Below are 19,433 nucleotides of genomic sequence, written 5' to 3' on the forward strand. Positions count from 1 at the left end.
TTTATAACATCAATATCTTTATAAAGAAATGATCTCAAATCATATTTTATATATATGACTTGTCCAAAGGTAGAGTTGGCTTTTAATTTAATAAGAATCTAATTTTGAATTTTTCTAATTTTTTAAATTGTAAACTTTTTTTAATATTATGTTAAAATCATTCAATTTTTTAAAAACAGCTCCAATTTCTAGCTTAATAGTTGTTAAATTTTGTCTAATATGATTCAATCAAAAAAATAATCTTTTGATCTAAACCAAATGTTTAACAACTTTGGTTGACAATTCAACTAATCCAACCATCTTGTTCGATCAACTTTTTAAAATAATGGTTTCTATATAATGTGTTTTTAATAAAAAGAATGTTGCATATCAATAAAATTTTATTATTTAGTTGAAACTATATTAAATTATAATGATTTTTAATTTTACTCTTAATAATATTAATTAATATCATGATGATGGTGAGTAGAAAACACAGTTAATATTTAATTAATATATCTTTTTTTTTCAAGATAAAAAAATCTAATTATTTAAAAATATTATGATATTTTTTATATTTAAAAATAAAAAAATTTTTAAAAAACACTCGATAAAAAAAATGTAGAGTGTGTGTGTGTGTGTATATAACAACAAGCCGCCCCAATAATTCCCATCCCAAACTGTATGTGGTATATGAGGTAGGCTTCTAATGTATCTTTTTCGTAATATTTTTCTTTTGGTAATGTCATGGTTTTCTAATTTTGATAATCATTTTTTTTTGGATCATTAGCTTTCAGATAAAAAAAATATATTTTAGAAATTTTCAAGGATAAGAACAGTGATGAACGCAAAGCACCAGTGGAGACATAAATTAAAAATAATAGAAATAATTATTTAATATATATATATATATATATGTATAAAGTAAATATTTAGTTTTATAAAATAATATTATAAAAATAAAAATAAAATGATATTTTTATGGAAATAATATAATTTTAAATACATAAGTTCAAAATTTAAAATCTATTGCACTTAAGTGAAATATAAAAGGCCCAATTTTTTTTCAAACTCAAATATATTTTAATTTAAATCTAATAAATTTAAAGTTATTAGAACAATGTAACAATTTTTAAAATTTCCACCTATTCTTGATAATTTTTTCTCAAGTTGAGTGGACGCACTTGCCAATTGCCATTGATCTATAAGTGCATCCACCACAAGATAAGAGTGTGTGATTTTGATGTTTTTCGAAAAAATTATAAAAAATATAAAAGTGTACTATTTTAAGATTTTAAGATATCAAAATGCTTTTATATTTTATATAAAAGCTAATAATTTAAAAAAAATGAAAATTGAAGTTAGAAAAGCGGGGCATTTAAAAAATATTCTCTGAAAATAAGAAGCCCCTATCTCGTCGTTTACCACTCACTCTTTCCCGTATGCGGCACGCCGTTTCCGTCATCCTCCCTATATATATGCTCCTCATCCCCACTGATTTTCCGCCAAGATAACTAACACATTCATTCTCAAACCTTTCTTCTTCAACATGGTGTTCATGCTAAACTCACCCGCTGTGACACTGATGATCATTTTCGTCACCGTGCTTTCAGTCCCCCTCATCCCGGCGTCGTACGGATCTGGAGGCGGCCGGAGAGATCATACGGTGGGGGCGAAGATGGACATGGGAGACGTGAGGAGGAACAAGGAAGTGCAGGAGCTCGGAAGGTTCTCGGTGGAAGAGTATAACGAGAGAATTCGAGTAGTGTTACAAAACGACGCCGTTTTGTCTGGCGGTGCTGGCAACGACGGAGCCGCCGCCGGAGGAGAGAAGGTGGAGTTCATGAAGGTGGTGGAGGCGCAGAAGCAAGTGGTGGCAGGGACGAAGTACTACCTGAAGATATGGGCGGAGCAGAATGGACGTTACAGAGAGTTTGATTCAGTGGTGGAAGTGAAGCCATGGCTGAGTCAGAATTCTAAGCAGTTAATTAGCTTTGCTCCTTCTCATCAACGCAAGAGAGATCAGAAAGATGGTGATGGTGATGATGATGAATCTGTGTTGAATAAGATGTTCATCTCAAGTATGTAGCAGGACTCAAAAGTCACGTTCTATATATATCTGACTTCGTCGGATGAGATAGTGTTCAATTATTCTCTTATGTAGTTTTGCCGCTTCTTCACTGTGTTTTTTTTCCTCTCATGGCCAAATTTGTATCGCGGGATCTGTAATTGAATGAGTTTTATTTTATTTTTTTCCAAATAAAAGTTTTTTGCTCTATTTATGATTTCTTTTGTGGCCAAAGCCCTACATATTCTTTATGTTAGGGTGTTCACAGGACAGAATTAAGACACGCACCATCATCGTCCTGTGTCCTGTCCCGTTAGGAATCGGGATGGGATTAGGATAAGATTGGACATCCCGAAGTTTTGATAAATCGGATAATATTGGAGAAAGATATGGATAATAATATTCATTAAAATTTTAAATCATATAATTTATTAAGTTTAAAATTAAAATAACACAAGTACATAAATAACAACAATTTAAAGTCATTATTGAATTACATTAATTACAACTCCGCATTATAATAGCAAATACAAGTAATCTTTAGGCTATAAGAGTAGTAACAACAGACAAGTCAAGCACAATATCAAATCATTATTCTTTTACTTTAGTAAAAATGTATTAAGCTAATTATTCTTCTGAAAATAAAATAAGAAATACGTTATAAATAAAAGTTATTAAATAGATATATATAATAATAAATTATATTAATATAATTAATATATTATAAAGAAAGATATCGTCATATTTACTTAATATCATTAAAATTATCAATTTAGAAAAACTTTAGTTTTAAATAAAAACTGGAAGTATTAAAATTATAATTAATATAATTAATATAAGTATAAATTATATTAATATAATTAATATACTTAAAATAAAAAATAATATATATAATATTCGGGATGAGACGAGATATCCTGATGATAATCCCGTGTCTTGTCTCGTTCCGATTATTTTTAGGTCCGAACAAAACCCGTCTTAATATGATTGAAATAATATTGAGCCAATCGAGATGGTTTCAAATTGAACACCTCTCTTTTATGTTACAATTTACATCCGTGTGTGAAAGAGATAAAGTACTTCAATTTGATAGAAAGAGATAATAGGTTTTAAGGCAACCGATTTGTTAAGTGGGTCCTGAAATTGCTTAAGTTTAACACTAAATATAAGAAATTTATAAAAACACAACATTTTTTAAAAACCTTACTTAGTCTAAAATATAAAATATTGAATAATCTTTATATTTGTTTTTTTAAATATACTTCTACTTTATTTATTACTTTTTTTTTGAAAATAATCATGCAATGTGTTAATTTTAATTACTATTATTAATGCTTTTATATAGGGTATTTAATAAGAATATAAATAAAAAATATGAATATTTTTAAAAATTTAAAGTTTCAATTAACATTATTCATAAATCGTAAATTAATTGACTATGACTTATATTATAGTTGGAATAGAAAATGTATATGTGATGGATCTATGTACCAATGTCTCAATGAGACAAAAGTGATATTCTTTTCATTAAAAAATATAAATTATTTTTAACTGAATATTATTTCTCAATAAAATAATTATTTATTTTTTAATTAAACTTATCTTTTCATATTTATCCCTATTAAACACCCTATAATAAACATAAAGTCATTATTAATAGGGTCATTTTTTTTAAAAATAATGATTACACCTCAAAAGACTAAAAATATTTTATATTTTTAAATATTTAACTCCTTAAAAAATACTTTACATTTTTTAATAGAGAGAGTATATATCAATAACAAAATTTAATTTAACCAAGGTAAAATGTAAATTTTAATGATGTAAAAGGCCATTTATGTAGTAGTACGCACATACTAAAAATACGTGTATAAAACCATTTGTTTTTTGCCACCATTCCACCAAAAAATAATAAGGGTTAAAATATATTTTTAATTCTCTAACTTTATATAAAATTTTAATTTGATCCTTTAATTTTATAAAGTATTTTTTTTAGTATTCTAACCCCTAATTTTAAATGATTATTTTTGTACCAATCATTATTATTTAAAAAAATTAAACTTAATATATTAACACTTGAGAATGTTTTGTTAATATTTAAAAATTTAATGTAAAAATTTGTTGAGATAAAACTAGTAATATTAAAGTTAAAAAAATTAAAAAATACTTTATAAAATAAAAAAAGTAAAATAAAATATTGTGTAAAATTTAAAAACTAAATATATACATTAGCCAAATAATAAGTGTCAACAACATAAACACCAGCACCGAAAAAGAAAACAGAACAACCACCACAAAAGCACAAAGCCAAATGGGCAAAAGAAAAGTCAAGGAGACAAACAACACAAAAGCAACAATAAGAAACACAATCAGCCCACGCTTAATCCAGCGTCCAGTGTATCAGGAACACCAAAATCCCTTTCAGCCTCCACAACATCCATTGTTAGAATAGAAGATAAAGAAGTGACGGTGTATTCACCCACTCAAAAAGGTACACATCCTTACAAACACTAACAGCCAGATGATCCGCTGTCTTGTTACCTTCACGTTTAGTGAAATTAATAGTGAACCTAACATTGGAAGCCATGAAATCAAGCATGTCTTGAATAATTACTCTACAGCACCATTCACATAGATCAAGTTAGGCCTGTCTTCACACAACGAGACAAGTGTAGCACAAACACTTTCAAAAATGAATTTTTTTTGATTACCCAAGTCAAAGGCCAGCATCAATGCCAGTGCCTCAGTCATGAAGGCAGAGAGAGATTTTATTTTTTCCACAAACCCCAATTGAATTCCCCATTTTTATCTCTACAAACAATTCCAAGAGCTGCTGCACCATCTTTCTTATGATATGCACCATCACAAATGATCATCAAGCAGACAACCAGGGGTAATATCCATTTTTGTTGCTGCATTATATCATCACAAGCATCCTCGTTGATCTGATCCAGAGCACAAACTCTCCAAAATTCTCCTACTGCACTGTTAGCCTTCAATATTACAGCAATTGGCACGGTTTTTTGCCGGCTTCGCGCCCCCCCCCCCCCCCCAAAATTAGAAGCCCTATTTGGTTCATTCATCCAGTCGATCCTTTTCCCTTTCATCTAATTTCTACAAAATCTGTCGCGTGTGACTGTGTGAGCATCTCTCTGTCTTCCGACCCACGGCCGCCGTCGCATCGTCTTTCCAGCGCCTCCTCAGTCACTATTTCAGCGTCTTCTCCGACCTCACCTCTGTATTCCGTCACTTCTTTCCGGCCTCCCCATATCAGAAATGGGTTTCGTCGCTCTGTTTCTCCGAGGTAAGTTCTCCGGCGCTTCTTCTCTGGTCAGTTCTTCCATTCTGGAACTGCCCACCTCTGGTCGCATCTTCCATTCCGTCGCTGTCTTCGGGCATACAGTCGTGCTTTAAACATTGCAATTTTGCAGCTAAAGTTGTTATAAGTGAAAAAAATTAATAATGAAAAGTGGCTTAAATTAATTCTGAAAAACAGAGATAGAAAAATATTGCAATTTGGCTATTTATATTTTCATAATCACACAAGTTAGTCTCACTGCAGTAAATTTTTTTTTTTTTCATTTTCTTTTAACTTTACTGGTGATGTTATTGTTAATCCTACAATTTATGTTATGGTGTTATGGATTTTGCATTTAGATAATATAAATTTTTATATTTTTTTAATTTTAACATTTGCTTAATTGTTTATTGCATTAAAATATATATGTATCTAAATATTTAATATTTAATTATTTATATAATAGTATCCGTATTTTAAAAATTTTTAAAAATTATTGTGTCCACATATCATATCATATTGTATTCAATACTTGTACTTATATCGGTGCTTCATGAAGTCAGGAGCTGCATGATTAAACCACAGTATACAACATATATGGGCGATGTCATATTCTGTGAAGTGACTTCTAGAACCAGTGATAACATTCCACCAATTCTTGAAGCTTGTAATTCTACACGGATCAATTCTCATAGGAAAAACACTGCCAAGCCATACATACTGAACCCAAGGGCATAAAAATAATAAATGTTCCAGTGTTCCTATCTCATTTCACAGACTGGGCAAAGATCAGTATTCCATCTTCTTCTCTTTATAAGCTCCTCATTAATAGCCACTGCATTAGCTAAATGCCTCCATGCAAGATTTTTAATGCGTGGCACCATACTAATGCTCCATAAATTTTTCCAGTCAGTAGTTATTGCTACAGATGAACTAGCTGTATCAGTCTTCTCTACCTCCTTCGAGTGTGCTCTGTTGTATCCAGCCTTGACGTTACATATACCATTTCTTGCAGGCACCCAAATCACTTTATCTTCTCCCTCTCTCTCTCTACTTGATAGAGGTATTTGTTTAATTGCTTGGACAAATTCCTCTCTTATGAAACCAGCAATCTGAGAGAGATTCCATTGTCGATCTTCAATAAAGCAATCTACCACACTGTCTTTATTCAACTCAGGATCTTCACAAATAGGTAGGCTGTGACTCTTCAGAGGTGGGATCCACCTATCTTTCCAAACCTTGACACTTCTAGTTCTACTATTGCCAATTTGCCAACAAAGGTGTTTGTCCAAGAAGAGTCTTCCATCCACAATTCTCGATCAGCACCAAGAGGCCTTATACCCTTTGGTAGCTGATAAGAAATCTGTTTTAGGAAAATATAATCCTTTAAGGACTCGTGCCCATAGAGTATTAGGATTTTGCAGAAGCCGCCAAGCGGTTTTGGCTAATAAAGCATCATTATACACAACAAAATCTGTAACTCCTTCATGCTTATGCTTTGTCATTTTATTCCATGCAACCCAATGAGCTTTGCCACTGCCCTGAGAGCCATCCCACCAAGAATTAGAAATGAAGCTATTTAACTCCTTGCAGGTTTTAATGGGGAATTTGAAGCAAGTCATAATAAAGAGTGGGATCGTGTTAATTACAGATTTGATCATAGTCTCTCTGCCGGCATATGAAAGATGCTTGTGGCTCCAACCATTGACCTACTTGACCTTACCTTGAACAAAAGCAAGTGCTTGGTATTTTGTCTTTTCCCAATACTCGGAATCCCCAAACATTTTCCTGTATAAAACCTTATAAAATAGGTTTTTTTACATGTACAAGAGTTAATATTTGAACACCAATTATTTGTTTAAAAAATAATTAGATCTTTACCATCTATACCAACTTAATTTGTTAAAAAAATTGATTAGTAATAATCATAAAATCATAATCGAAATAATAAATATTGTAAAAAATTATTTTAACTAAGAATAGAATAAGGAAAATCTAAGTATTAATTTAAATAATGGATTCATAAAAATTGGAAGACTCTTTGTATATTTCAGATCATATAATGTGAATTGTGTCTTCACTCCTCTCTTCATTTCCATGACAAGATGAATTGTTGAAATTTTAATATTTAAAAAATATCAAAACGTTGAAACATCTAACTTTTTATAAGGTAAATGATCCAAAATTTTATTCACAACACGGTTGATTATCAATATTTTTAAATTATTGGAAAAATATTAAACAAGCCTAAGCCCTTATTGGTAAAAGTGCAATCATACTGAAATATTCCGCTATCATTCTTAATAGATAGTGAACTTTCATTTTTTAAATCCTATCTGTTTCTTTGCCCCCCTTTCTCTGAGGATTCAATAGTTAACACGTGGTTCCTTGAGCTTTGCACTGAACTTCTTAAAGATAATGAAGTTGAAATTTTAAGGAAGAAATATGTTCTCTTCAATCTTATCTAGTCTGCTAGAAATAATGCTTCGCATCATAGAATCTGCCCTAAGACCAACAATTTGGTAGATGAATTTCAAGGTCAATATCAATACCTTTTCAATATTTTCCATTGGTCTGCAAATTCAAACTCCAACAAATTGCTTGGATAGTCATCTCCCACATCTCTTCCTCATCTTGAAAATTGGTCAATCTGGTTGCGGAAATATAAGCGTGGAAGGAAGGTATTTTGTCAAGTAGGCATATGCAATAAATCAACATTCTTGAATGGTCTACTACCCCAAAAATATCAGGTGATCTACATGTATATGTAAAGTCATCAATATAATTTACATATTAGATAAATTTAAAAATCAATTAGTGTTTTAAAATTTAAAAATTAACATGATAATTTAAAAAACATGAGAAACCATATTGATAAAAATTAAATTTAAAAGAATAAATTAATAATTAAGTCAAATCCGAAAGACTAAATGGATGATTATTAATAATTGCTCATCTCCTTTTTTTCTCCCTTTGACGTTGTTCCTTTCTCCTTCCTATATAGTAAAGATTTAAACTATTATTCTAATATATTTTTTCACTTTGAAAACTTAATGCAAGGCTGAAAATATTTTTTCTATTCATTTGAAAATGCATTTATTTTGGAGTGGTATACTTTGCATAAACTAGGACTTATATGATATAAATTTATCCAAATAATAAAACTTATCAACCATTCAATTAAATCAAAATGTAATTATTGTATCACATAAAATATTCATTGAGTGAGTAGTGTACTTAATCCATTTACCAAATCTATGTAGAGACAAAACTATAATAAGTTTTGGAAACATACTTTTAAGCGGTGAAACCAATAATCCGAGCATGATCCACTCCATAAGTTGGGAGTAAAATTGCAAATTGGTTTGCACTAATTTAAAATTGATGAAATCAACTAAAACTAATAAATCATTGAATCATTAATCCAATAATTTTTTTAGTTTTTATAAAATCATTGCCTACGCAATGCCATTACAAACTACAGTAGTATATTCTTGCTCAATGACATGGCAAACCTTGCAAGGAGGCTGACGGAAAATATGACAGCTAGGTGCAATATCCTCCCTCACAGTTCATAATTAACTTCAAATTTCAATTAATCAAAAAATTGGATTGAGGTAAAAATAAGTTTATTAAGTTTGCAAATTAGTTATAAAGATAATGTCCCAAGTTTTCAAAACTAAATCCATTTAAAAAAAATTTCAAAATTTATAAATTAGAGTTTATAATTATGTAAAAGCATGAGATTACTTTAAGGTTCAATGCACATGCTAAGAAATCACAAAACAATGCAATTATGTGATTTTTAGGAGTATGTACTGCGGCTCATTGAACAAGCACTGCGGCTTGTTTGCCTCTGTGTCATCGCCGCGGCTTATTGCACAATGTGTCGTGTCACATTGCACGACTCATGATAACAAACTTTTACAATTGGTTTGACAGCTTTTAGGGTAACTTTTGACGTGTTTCATTTCTCCATTCGACATCTAATTGATGTGAGCTAGGTGTATACGAAAAGCTCTTTCCGAGTTCTAACTAATGGTTTTGGTTCCATAATCAAATTATTACATATTTGAAATTTGAATACTCTTTAGAGAACTTACACTTTTACTACATTTTTCACAAAATTAAGTGTCTAAATAATTCACCAAAAGCCAAGAGCTATTGACACTACTTAGACCACGTACAATATAACAAAACTAATTTACACAACGCACCACATCATGCAAAATGCTTATAAATCACATTCTCAACACTCATCCCCTTAATTCTCAAAAATAGAAAAGGGAGTTAAAATACCCATTTCATTAAATAATTCATAAACTATTCAAGTTATTCTTAACTCTTACTTGCACTAGTATTTTGACTATACTATCAATGCCATAAATCACAAACACATATCCTAGAATCTAAAATACACTTATAACCCACAATACACATAGTGCAAGTAAGATGCAAAAATGGATCATTTTTAGTTGGCAATTTTAATCATCATTTACACATAAATATTCAAAATAAAGAGGCCTACTAATAGGATAACAATCCTATGCCTCTGGTAATTTTTCTTTATCCAATCCTCTTAAGCTATTCCCTGTAATATTAAAGATAATAGGGTGAGTTCAATCACTCAGTAACCAAGGTCCAACTAACTTATATTAATGCATATCAATTAATTTAAATGCAAGTGACTAATTAAATATGATTTCAAATTATATATCATTCTCTAGAGCATAAAATCCACATTTTTAAACATAATTGCACATGCTCAAAGGATCATGAATAGTAAATATAATTTCATACAAGAAGAGAACTAACATCATGATCTTTTAACATAGTTTCACATCGAATTGAGTTAAACTCGCTGTCATCAACATGAGGGTCACAATACATACAATCATGTGCCCTTTTTCTCATTATATGCATGATCACATTTTCTTTATATCCTCCTTATTCCTCTAACTTGAAACCATGGGCTGTAACAAATTGGGATAGTCTATAATCCGAGACTTCCTTAGCCTAAATACTTATGAGGGGTCACCCGACCAAGATTTTTTCCAACTCACAGGTGAAACATGATTGCTCTTATTTTCTCATATTATGGGGTGTCATTCTCACTAAACTAACTTTCTCGTTGAATCAGTAGATAGTTAGTTAAGTTCAAGTGCCTCATTGAACTAGTAAGACAGTCCCTCGTTGAATAAGTAGGATAATAAGTATATAAATGATCCAGGCAAGCCGTCCACTCTGATGGGAGTCCTACCACGTGGATTTAGATCTTTACTTCTCTACTTAGGCGAACTCCTATCTCTTACGATTATGCAATGACTTTATGTAATAATTTATAGCATGCAAGTATTCACTACACAAGCATGCGTAACAATATCACTGTACTCATTTCACACATGATAATCAAAACAAGATGCATAAATCAATCATTGAACTCCTCAAAAATACTTTTCATTAAACTCTACAACAATATGCATGTTTATTGAACTTCTCATAGTAGAAAGTCACATCATTACACTCCACATCATAAACATTTATAGAACTCCCAAAACAACAATATTCATTGAACTTTTCACCTTCCAAATCATTGAACTCTATTTACAAGTATTTATGGAATTCCACATAACACACAGAATCATAAACTTCATTAACTAGCCACTTTATAGAGGGTTTTCAAACAAATCAAGCCACTCTTGTATTCCATTCAATTTTACACATTTAAGTTATCAAAAATTAATTAATAAATTAATTGAGACACAAAAGCACATTGTAAAATTTTTTCAATTATCTCAAACCTTTGAGAGGTCAAAGGTTTCACCCCTTAAATACTCATTCTCAAAACTTCTAAGAAGCTTGAATAGTACTAAAGATAGTCACTCCACAAACATTTATAATGAAATTCATCAATATTCACATTTGGGTTAATTTTCACTATTAACTCATTACTTCTTCATGTTCAAAATTCATTTTTTACTCGTATAAAGAATACCCATAGGGTTTGTTAGCTTTTTCTAGCCCACATTAACTTCATTGAACTTTTTAATGGCCATTAATGAAATCACTTTGTCCCCAACTAACATATTTATGGTGGATTTTTGGATATTAAATGCTCCCCAATTACCAATCATCATAGCTCCATAAACACCATGTTTCATTAGCTCGATCTACTCCCATTAACTTTATTTAAGTCAATATGTTCAGACCCATAGCTTATATGAACCGAAAAGCATTATTACCAAACAAACCTTAACTTTCAATACTAAAAAAATGGAAGGAACTAGGAAGATTTGAGTGTAGGAAGCTTACATTTAATATTTATGAGCTTCAAAATACTTTTAATGCTCGAATTTCTCAAGCCCTAACAGAGAGCATTATCACCCCTCCTTCATATATCTTCATTTCTTTCTTTTGCATCATCTATTTTTGCAATCTTATTTTGTAGAAAAGTGGCCATGCGTTGCGGCGAACATATAATGCGCCGTGGCACATGGTATAGAGAGGACCTCTCTAGACGTGTTAGCAGCACGTGATACAAAGCTTTTTCTTTTAGATTTCTTTTCTCTTTTTATTCTTGGATAACTCAATTTTCTTTTGAACCCATTTTCAGGACTGAAACATTATCAAACATGCCTATTAGGCATTTTGGGCCACACACCTTACTAGTATACTTAATTTAATCAAGTTCAGGCTTAATCAATTCAGTTTAAAAATCAAGGATGTTACACCGGGCATCGCATCAAATCCAAGCTTCGCGAACGCATCAGCAGCCTGATTACATTCTCGTTGAACGTGTTGGATGCGGACTTCCCATCCCAATCAAGCTGTTGTCTGATTTCCTCGATTAGGATCCTATCACTGCGTTCAGGGTTGGGAGGGATCTTCGCATTCTCTATAGCTTCTGTAGAATCCGTCTCGACAAGAAGTCGACGATATCTGTTATCCCATGCCAGCTTAAGGCCAAAAAGAAGGCCCCAAAGTTCAGCCAAGTCGTTATCACTGCAACTCAACAAATTACATTTGGGAGAAGCATACTTTTTAACCGGTGAAACAATTATCGGAGCATGATCCACTCCATAAATTGGGAGTAAAATTGCAAATTAGTTGGAAATAATTTAAAATTGATCAAATCAGCGAAAACTAATAAAATCAGTAAATCATTAAACCAATAATTTATTTATTTATTTATTTCAAACCATGTTTAATTTTTACCCATATTTTTTTTTTGAGTAAATTTTTACACATATTAAATGAAGAGCTAAGAAGGATAAATTTATAAATCAATTAGATACAGCAATTTGCTTTGGGTTCCCATGAAGCACCAATCAGACACGACAATGACATAACATATCAGACAATGAATTCAAAGTTTTGTACATAACTGTTATTGCATCCAACCTTTTCACCCCCTTCTTTTTCTTTCCTTCATCTCTAGGTATCTAGACGCTAGAGTAAAGCCAATATTTTAAAATCATATTTCAATTCCAGCATATACCCAGCCATAGGCTAGTAAATTAAATGAAATAGTATTTTTTTTTAATACAGATGTGCATTCACAATACCAAGCATAACAGTAAATAGATGGTTCCCTCTGAAATAGTTCACTTTTGATTGAGTAAATTGAACGACATAGAAAAAAGAAAGTCATTGACGGGCAAAACAGGTCTTGGCTTGGGTCTCGTCTATAGCTGTACATCTCTCTGGTTTCTCTCCACAGCTTGTAGTTCAGTGACGTCAAATCACAGCACTGAGTATGAAGTAGTAAAGAGGAAACTCAGATCTCTGATCTATTCAACAACATTCATAGCTGGGCTGCATCCATCCAGCATTGTGCGGGGAGTATTTTAAATCCATTGGTTCTGGTTCATGGATCTGATATTCTTTTTTCTTTTTCTTTGGCAATTATTGATATGATTTTGATTGTGTAGATCTCAAATTTGGACACAACCACCAAGAAATTCAAACCTGCAATGGCGAACACTGTCTTGGAAGAATCTTCCTCAACCTCTGGTGCTTCTAATTCAACTCTAACTTGGAAATATGACGTTTTTCTGAGTTTTAGAGGAGAAGATTCTCGCTTGAAGTTTACTGATCACTTGTATCATGCTCTTACTAGAAGTGGGATCAGAACTTTTAGAGATGATGAAGGACTTGAGAGAGGAGAAGTTATATCAGCACAGCTCATTCAAGCAATTAAGGATTCTCGCTGCGCAGTTGTGGTTCTCTCTCAAAATTATGCAGATTCCAAATGGTGTTTGGACGAACTACAACAAATTCTTGCAAGCATGAACGAAATGGGTCGACGAGTTTTTCCAATCTTCTATGATGTAGATCCATCTGATGTAAGAAATCAAAGAAAAAGATTCGGAGAAGCTCTGGCCAATCATGAAAAAAGACACAGAGGAAACATGGACACAGTGCAGATTTGGAAAAACTCTTTATCTGAAATTGGAAACATATCTGGTTGGGACACCAGAAGTCGGTAGGTTATTTTTCAAAATGACTTGACCATATTTTAAAGATTATTAGTTGCTGTAAAAAATAAGAAATAGAATTAAACAATAAATGTTTTCATTCAGTGTCGTTTTATTCGTTTATCTATCGTTTTATTTGAGCAAAACACGTATAAGTACTTTGTAATTTGTTTTGGTGAAATAGATGGAGATTATTCATTTCATGAGTTGTTAAACTTAGTCTTCACTGATAAATGGGGTCAGTAAGGCTCATATCAATTACTTAATTGTTTTAATTTTTTTGGCTTGATCATACTTACGACTTGAATTTTAAAACTCTATTCACATCTCCATCCAATGTTTTTATTTTATTTGTATTTATTACTTGTATTCGTTTTTAATGATTTTAATTTGTTCAGACAGATAAAATTTAAAAGGATGAGCAAATTAACTGAATTACAGCTCATATATCACAAATTATAGAAACATTTGTTGATAAGTTTATTTTTTCAAAAAATCGTCATCGAATTTTTTATTCTAGCAAGCCATTTGATCAATTCTTGCCCACGAATTCACAATTCAATTATCTCCCCTTCACCGTCTGCAACATTATATCTAATTTTAGTAGACAATATTCATAGAAAGTCATATTTTGCATTATTGTTTTATTTTATAGGCCCGAAGCGCACCTTATCGATGAAGTAGTGGGAGCAATATGGAAATATTTATGCTCCCAATTACCATCTTATGATGATAATCTGGTTGGCACAAAGCGAAGAATGGTTGATCTAATGTCATGCTTGGAGATTGGGTTGGATGACATTTACTTTGTTGGGATATGGGGTATGGGTGGTGTCGGCAAAACAACTCTTGCAAGAGTTGTTTATGAACAAATCTCTGACAGATTTGAAATGTATTGCTTTCTTGCCAATGTTAGAGAAACTTTGCAAACAAAAGGCCTAGTCTCTTTGCAGAAAAGACTTCTTTCTTATCTTGGCATAAACAAGAAAATTCATGATGATTATGAAGGAATGAAGATGATAAGAAAGCTTTTTTGCAATAAAAAGGTTCTTCTTGTCCTTGATGATTTAGATGATACTAGTCAATTAGAGAAGTTGGTTGAAAGTTCAAATTGGTTTGGTAAAGGAAGCAGAATAATTATCACAACAAGAAATAAGCATGTGCTCACTTCATGTGGAGGGAAAATATATGAGATGAAAGCCATGGAGAAAGTTGAGTCTCTTCAACTTTTTTCTAAGAAAGCATTTAACAAAGATCATCCTGAAGAAGGTTATTGGAAGTTATCTAAATCTGTGGTTGCATATGCAGCAGGTCTTCCTTTAGCACTTAAAGTTCTAGGTTCTTTTCTTTGCGGAAGAAGTAAAGATGAATGGATCGATACTTTGGATAGGTTGAAGAAAATTCTAGATATTAATATTCTTAAAATACTTAAAATAAGTTATGATGGATTAAATGAGATAGAAAAGACAATATTTTTAGATATTGCTTGTTTTTTTAGGGGTTGGAGAAAAGATGAAGTGGCCCAAGTTTTGAAAGGTTGTGATCTAAACCCAACAATTGGAATAGAAGTCTTGTTTGAAAAAACTTTACCAGTTGAAACGGAAGATTTTTTGGGATATTCTACTTTAGAGATACATGATTTACTTGAAGAGTTGGGTAAGGACATTATTCGTGAAGAATCTCCCAACGTTGGCAACCGTAGCAGGTTGTGGAAGTTAGAGGACATTAAAGAAGTATTGGAAAATAACATGGTGAGTGTTTTACTTTCTAAATATCTCATTTGTTGACAGAGATTGATCTCAAGTTTTTATTATACTTTACTTTCTTATCATTTTCATGCTATTTTCCTGACAACTGACACTTTTATTAGGGATCTAAAGCAATACAAGTTGTTGTTATGGAAGGATATTATTGTTGGAACGCAGAAAATATGAAAGCACACCCCAAAGCCTTCTTAAAGATGATTTATATTAGATTACTCATAATAGAGTACACTAATAATCAACTCATCTTAGCAAAGGAATGGAAACTTTCTAGTGCATTGAAAACAAAACAAAAATTGTTCTCATATTTTGTTTTTAAAAGGTGTTTTGCAATATAGTTTTTAAATTTGTTTTTCAAAACAAAAAAATAAAATTTGTTTGATTTTGCTGATTTAAAGTTAGTTTTAGAATTAAAATTGATTGATAATGATGGCTACTAGTGATTAATGGTGATGTTTTATGATAATTATTGATCGATGTAACTTTAATTTTCAATAATCAAATATAATGTATTTTGAAAATAAGAAAAATAAAATGAAAATGGATTTATGATATTTATATTTTTTTGTGAAAACAATTTTAGAAATAATTAGATTCGAAATACTCATTCAAACAAATTTTTTAATTTCTGTCTTTTGAAAGAAAAAAAAAACTATTACTTAAATATGAAACAAAGCAACTTTCTAAATATAATATCTCATTTTGTTAACATAGATCTCAAGTTTTTAGTTATATATACTTTACTTTCTTATCATTTTGATGTTTTTTTTTTGTGTGGCAATTGTCAGGGATCAGAAGCAACACAAGTTATTGTTATGCGAGGATTTTATGGGAACTTACATAAAAGAAAAGTACACCCTGAGGCCTTTTCAAAGATGAATAATATTAGATTGCTCATAATGAATGCAGCCGATTGTGAACTCATCTTACCAAGGGAATTGAAACTTTCTAGTGCATTGAAAGTTGTTCATTGGCCGCAATTTCCTCTTGAAACTCTCCCACTTCCCTTGGATAAACTTGTTCATATTAAAATGCAGCAAAGCAAAATAAAACACCTTTGGAATGGTAGACAGGTGAGATTAACACTCCATGTAATATTATCTTTTTTAAAAATATGTTTGTGTCCATGTTTTATTGATATATCGTTTAGTGAGGCTAACTCTCATATCTTTTATTTGTCTAGCCTATGGAAAAGTTGAAATGTATTGATCTAAGCAATTCTTTCAATTTGATTGAAACTCCGGACTTCTCAAGAGTTCCAAATTTAGAACATTTAAATCTTTATTCCTGTCAATCCCTTGTCATGGTTCATCGCTCACTTGGAGAGTTGAAAAGGCTAGTTGAGGTGAACTTGAGTGAGTGTAGCAATCTTGAAATCCTACCAAGAAAATGGGAAACAAATTCTTTAGAAAAGTTAGATCTAAGTAGGTGTGGAAAAGTTGCAATGTTCCCAGAGTTTGGGGAAGGCATGAAGAAACTATCATATCTTGATGTGAGTGGTACTGCTATAACTACATTTCCAGAGTCACTTGATTCATTGACAGGTCTTGGATATTTGAAATTGAGTGGCTGCTACAAGTCAGTGAAGACTAGTCCTGTGAATCACCAAATTTTTTGCTTGAATCTTACGTTGTTAACAGAGTTATATTTACTATGTTGTGGCTTAAATGAGGGATCAATTCCTGATAATATTAGTGGTTTATCATCACTCATTGTATTGGATCTAAGAGGAAATGATTTTGTTAATCTGCCCACGGGTTGTTTCTCTGGTCTCTTTCGACTTCTCTATCTTTTTTTGGATGATTGCAAAAGGCTCAAGTCATTGCCAAGGCTTCCACTACAGTTGATTCGGTTAAGTGCAGTTGGTTGTGATTCAATGGAACCTTTATCAGGTCGACAGCAATGGAATTTGGTTGCTTCACATGACCATGAGGTATATGTTTGTCTTCCTACAATCTATTTAAAATTAATGACTCGTGTGTATTTTTTTTAATTATACATACATAACATAATGAATTCTTCGTCTTAGTATCGTCGGCAAATTGAATATGTAAATTCTGATCATGAGAGGCATGATAGTTATTTTGTTCCACCGTTGATGTTCAAGCATGTTAAGGTATGACTATCTATCTCTTTTTCGTGTGTATTATTTGGGACATGCTCCCATTAAGGGTAATTAATTAATGAGAATAACAGTTTAGTATTAGTGCAGTCAGAATGTCTGCCCCAAAGAGATTTTGTTGCAACTATACCAGCTGGATGCAAATTACCATCATGTTGTACAAGTAAAGAATATCATCTTTTGGATGAGTACAGACGAGAATGTGAGATAAAAGTGGACATACCTCTATATCTCCGTGAAAGTGAATGGTTTGGAATTGTAGTATGCCTCCATGTCTCAGGTGAGAGTGGTGTGATTTGGTGGGGTAGTAAGGCTGCTGCAGGAGATGATTATATATGCAAAGAGTGGGCACATGATATTGATATTTGGGAATCTTATAAGACTCCTTCTCATCTGTGCATATTAATGGTGTTGGAATTAAATGAGAAAACATGTTGGCAACATCTGACACCTCATAACAATTCCCTTCACATTTTACTTTCTACTTTCCAAAGTTCTAACATTGAAATATTGGGATGTGGGTGGAGAGTGATATGTAAAGAAGAGATGCAAGTGAATCTCATCCGACCACCACTACTTCCTACTCCTCATCAGGTCAAGCTTTCACCAACACTTCATCAAGTAGTTGCAAAAGTTTGGGGAGAAGAGAGAAAAGAGGTAACAATATAAGTCATCTTCTTCTTACTCCTTCCCTTTTAAAATAGTTATTCCTTCCATTCAAATATGTAAGATAAATTTAAGTAAAATACCATTAATGCATTTTGATAAAACTTGATCTATTTATTAACTTTCTTATTCCATGTACAACTCCAACGTCACAATTATTTCAGAGGTGAGGGACTACTATCCTATTTAAGCTCTTCTACTTTCACTTCAACCGTTATTCCACTACTTACTTTTTGAAAAATTGCTGAAAACCATTCAGGTACCCAATCTGCACAAGTGGTGAAAACGAACAAATTTCTCAAGAGAAGGTGATGAAATGACGATGTGGTTTTTCATATATAGCATTATGTATTCAGTTATCAAGTAGGATTAACTCAAATGATGAGTAGCTTTCTGACTGAGAAGAATGAACAAGACAAAATGTACTTTGCCTTCTCTTTCACTTTTTTTTTTTGGGATTTCAACGTAATTAATTAAAGAGGAAAAGATATCATATTCAATCAGGAATTAAAAAATGTATATCAGAATTAATATTTTCACATTCTTAGTTTTAGCTTTATATGCTCAACATGCTCTTATTAATCAATCAAATTAGAATAAGTTCTAAGGTTAAAACTTAATAGATTAGGGAAATATTGATCTCTTTTATAAAATTAATAGGTATATATATGCACTATTATTAATTTAAGGATAACATGAGGTTAATGGAAAAAAAATGTTGAGTATTCTTGTCCCCTGACTGGAATGGAAATGATGACATGTAATGCACTTAACAATGTTATACACACGCACACTGATTCAGCAAAATAAAACTCATGAATTGTAATGTTGTGTAGAGTCTGGAATTAAGATGTTACAAAAAAAGCGGATGTTCATCATGGAAGGATCTATATGCTCTGGCAACAACACCATTCCGTTATTTTTATAATTGTGAAGCCTAATTGCATGGTGATGTATACTCATTTTGTTCTTTAAAAGTAATTACCATTTTTAATTTTTAACTTAACAGCAAGGTTTTTAATGCTCAAAATTTAAAAGTTGAAGGGAGAAAATCTTTGAG

At 31.6% G+C, this 19,433-nt stretch overlaps 2 protein-coding genes across 2 annotated transcripts; both read left to right on the forward strand.

Moving 5' to 3' along the window:
- The first annotated feature begins 1,503 nt into the window (after positions 1-1,503).
- LOC129319320 (cysteine proteinase inhibitor B-like) lies at positions 1,504-2,227 on the forward strand. Its single transcript, XM_054964345.1, has one exon. It carries the CDS (start codon positions 1,529-1,531, stop codon positions 2,066-2,068), a length of 540 nt encoding a protein of 179 aa, XP_054820320.1. The 5' UTR covers positions 1,504-1,528; the 3' UTR covers positions 2,069-2,227.
- Positions 2,228-12,989: 10,762 nt separating this feature from the next.
- On the forward strand, positions 12,990-18,822 carry LOC129320827 (disease resistance protein RUN1-like). Its single transcript, XM_054966467.1, has 8 exons — positions 12,990-13,178; positions 13,277-13,830; positions 14,478-15,573; positions 16,374-16,658; positions 16,769-17,518; positions 17,615-17,701; positions 17,798-18,364; positions 18,633-18,822. The coding sequence occupies exons 2-8, from the start codon at positions 13,319-13,321 to the stop codon at positions 18,654-18,656; spliced, it is 3,321 nt and encodes a 1,106-aa protein (XP_054822442.1). The 5' UTR covers positions 12,990-13,178; positions 13,277-13,318; the 3' UTR covers positions 18,657-18,822.
- Positions 18,823-19,433: the final 611 nt, after the last annotated feature.

This window comes from Prosopis cineraria, unplaced genomic scaffold (genome assembly GCF_029017545.1).
Source record: "Prosopis cineraria cultivar Desert tree isolate PC_DT_omini unplaced genomic scaffold, ASM2901754v1 PC9, whole genome shotgun sequence".
Taxonomy (NCBI): domain Eukaryota; kingdom Viridiplantae; phylum Streptophyta; class Magnoliopsida; order Fabales; family Fabaceae; genus Prosopis; species Prosopis cineraria.

Excerpts from the sequence above, each read along its gene's own strand:
- LOC129319320 (XM_054964345.1), top strand. The coding sequence starts at position 1,529 with ATGGTGTTCATGCTAAACTCACCCGCTGTGACACTGATGATCATTTTC.
- LOC129320827 (XM_054966467.1), top strand. The coding sequence starts at position 13,319 with ATGGCGAACACTGTCTTGGAAGAATCTTCCTCAACCTCTGGTGCTTCT. Across the intron at positions 16,659-16,768 it reads ACCTTTGGAATGGTAGACAG|CCTATGGAAAAGTTGAAATG; the intron begins GTGAGATTAACA and ends TTATTTGTCTAG. Across the intron at positions 18,365-18,632 it reads GGGGAGAAGAGAGAAAAGAG|GTACCCAATCTGCACAAGTG; the intron begins GTAACAATATAA and ends AAAACCATTCAG.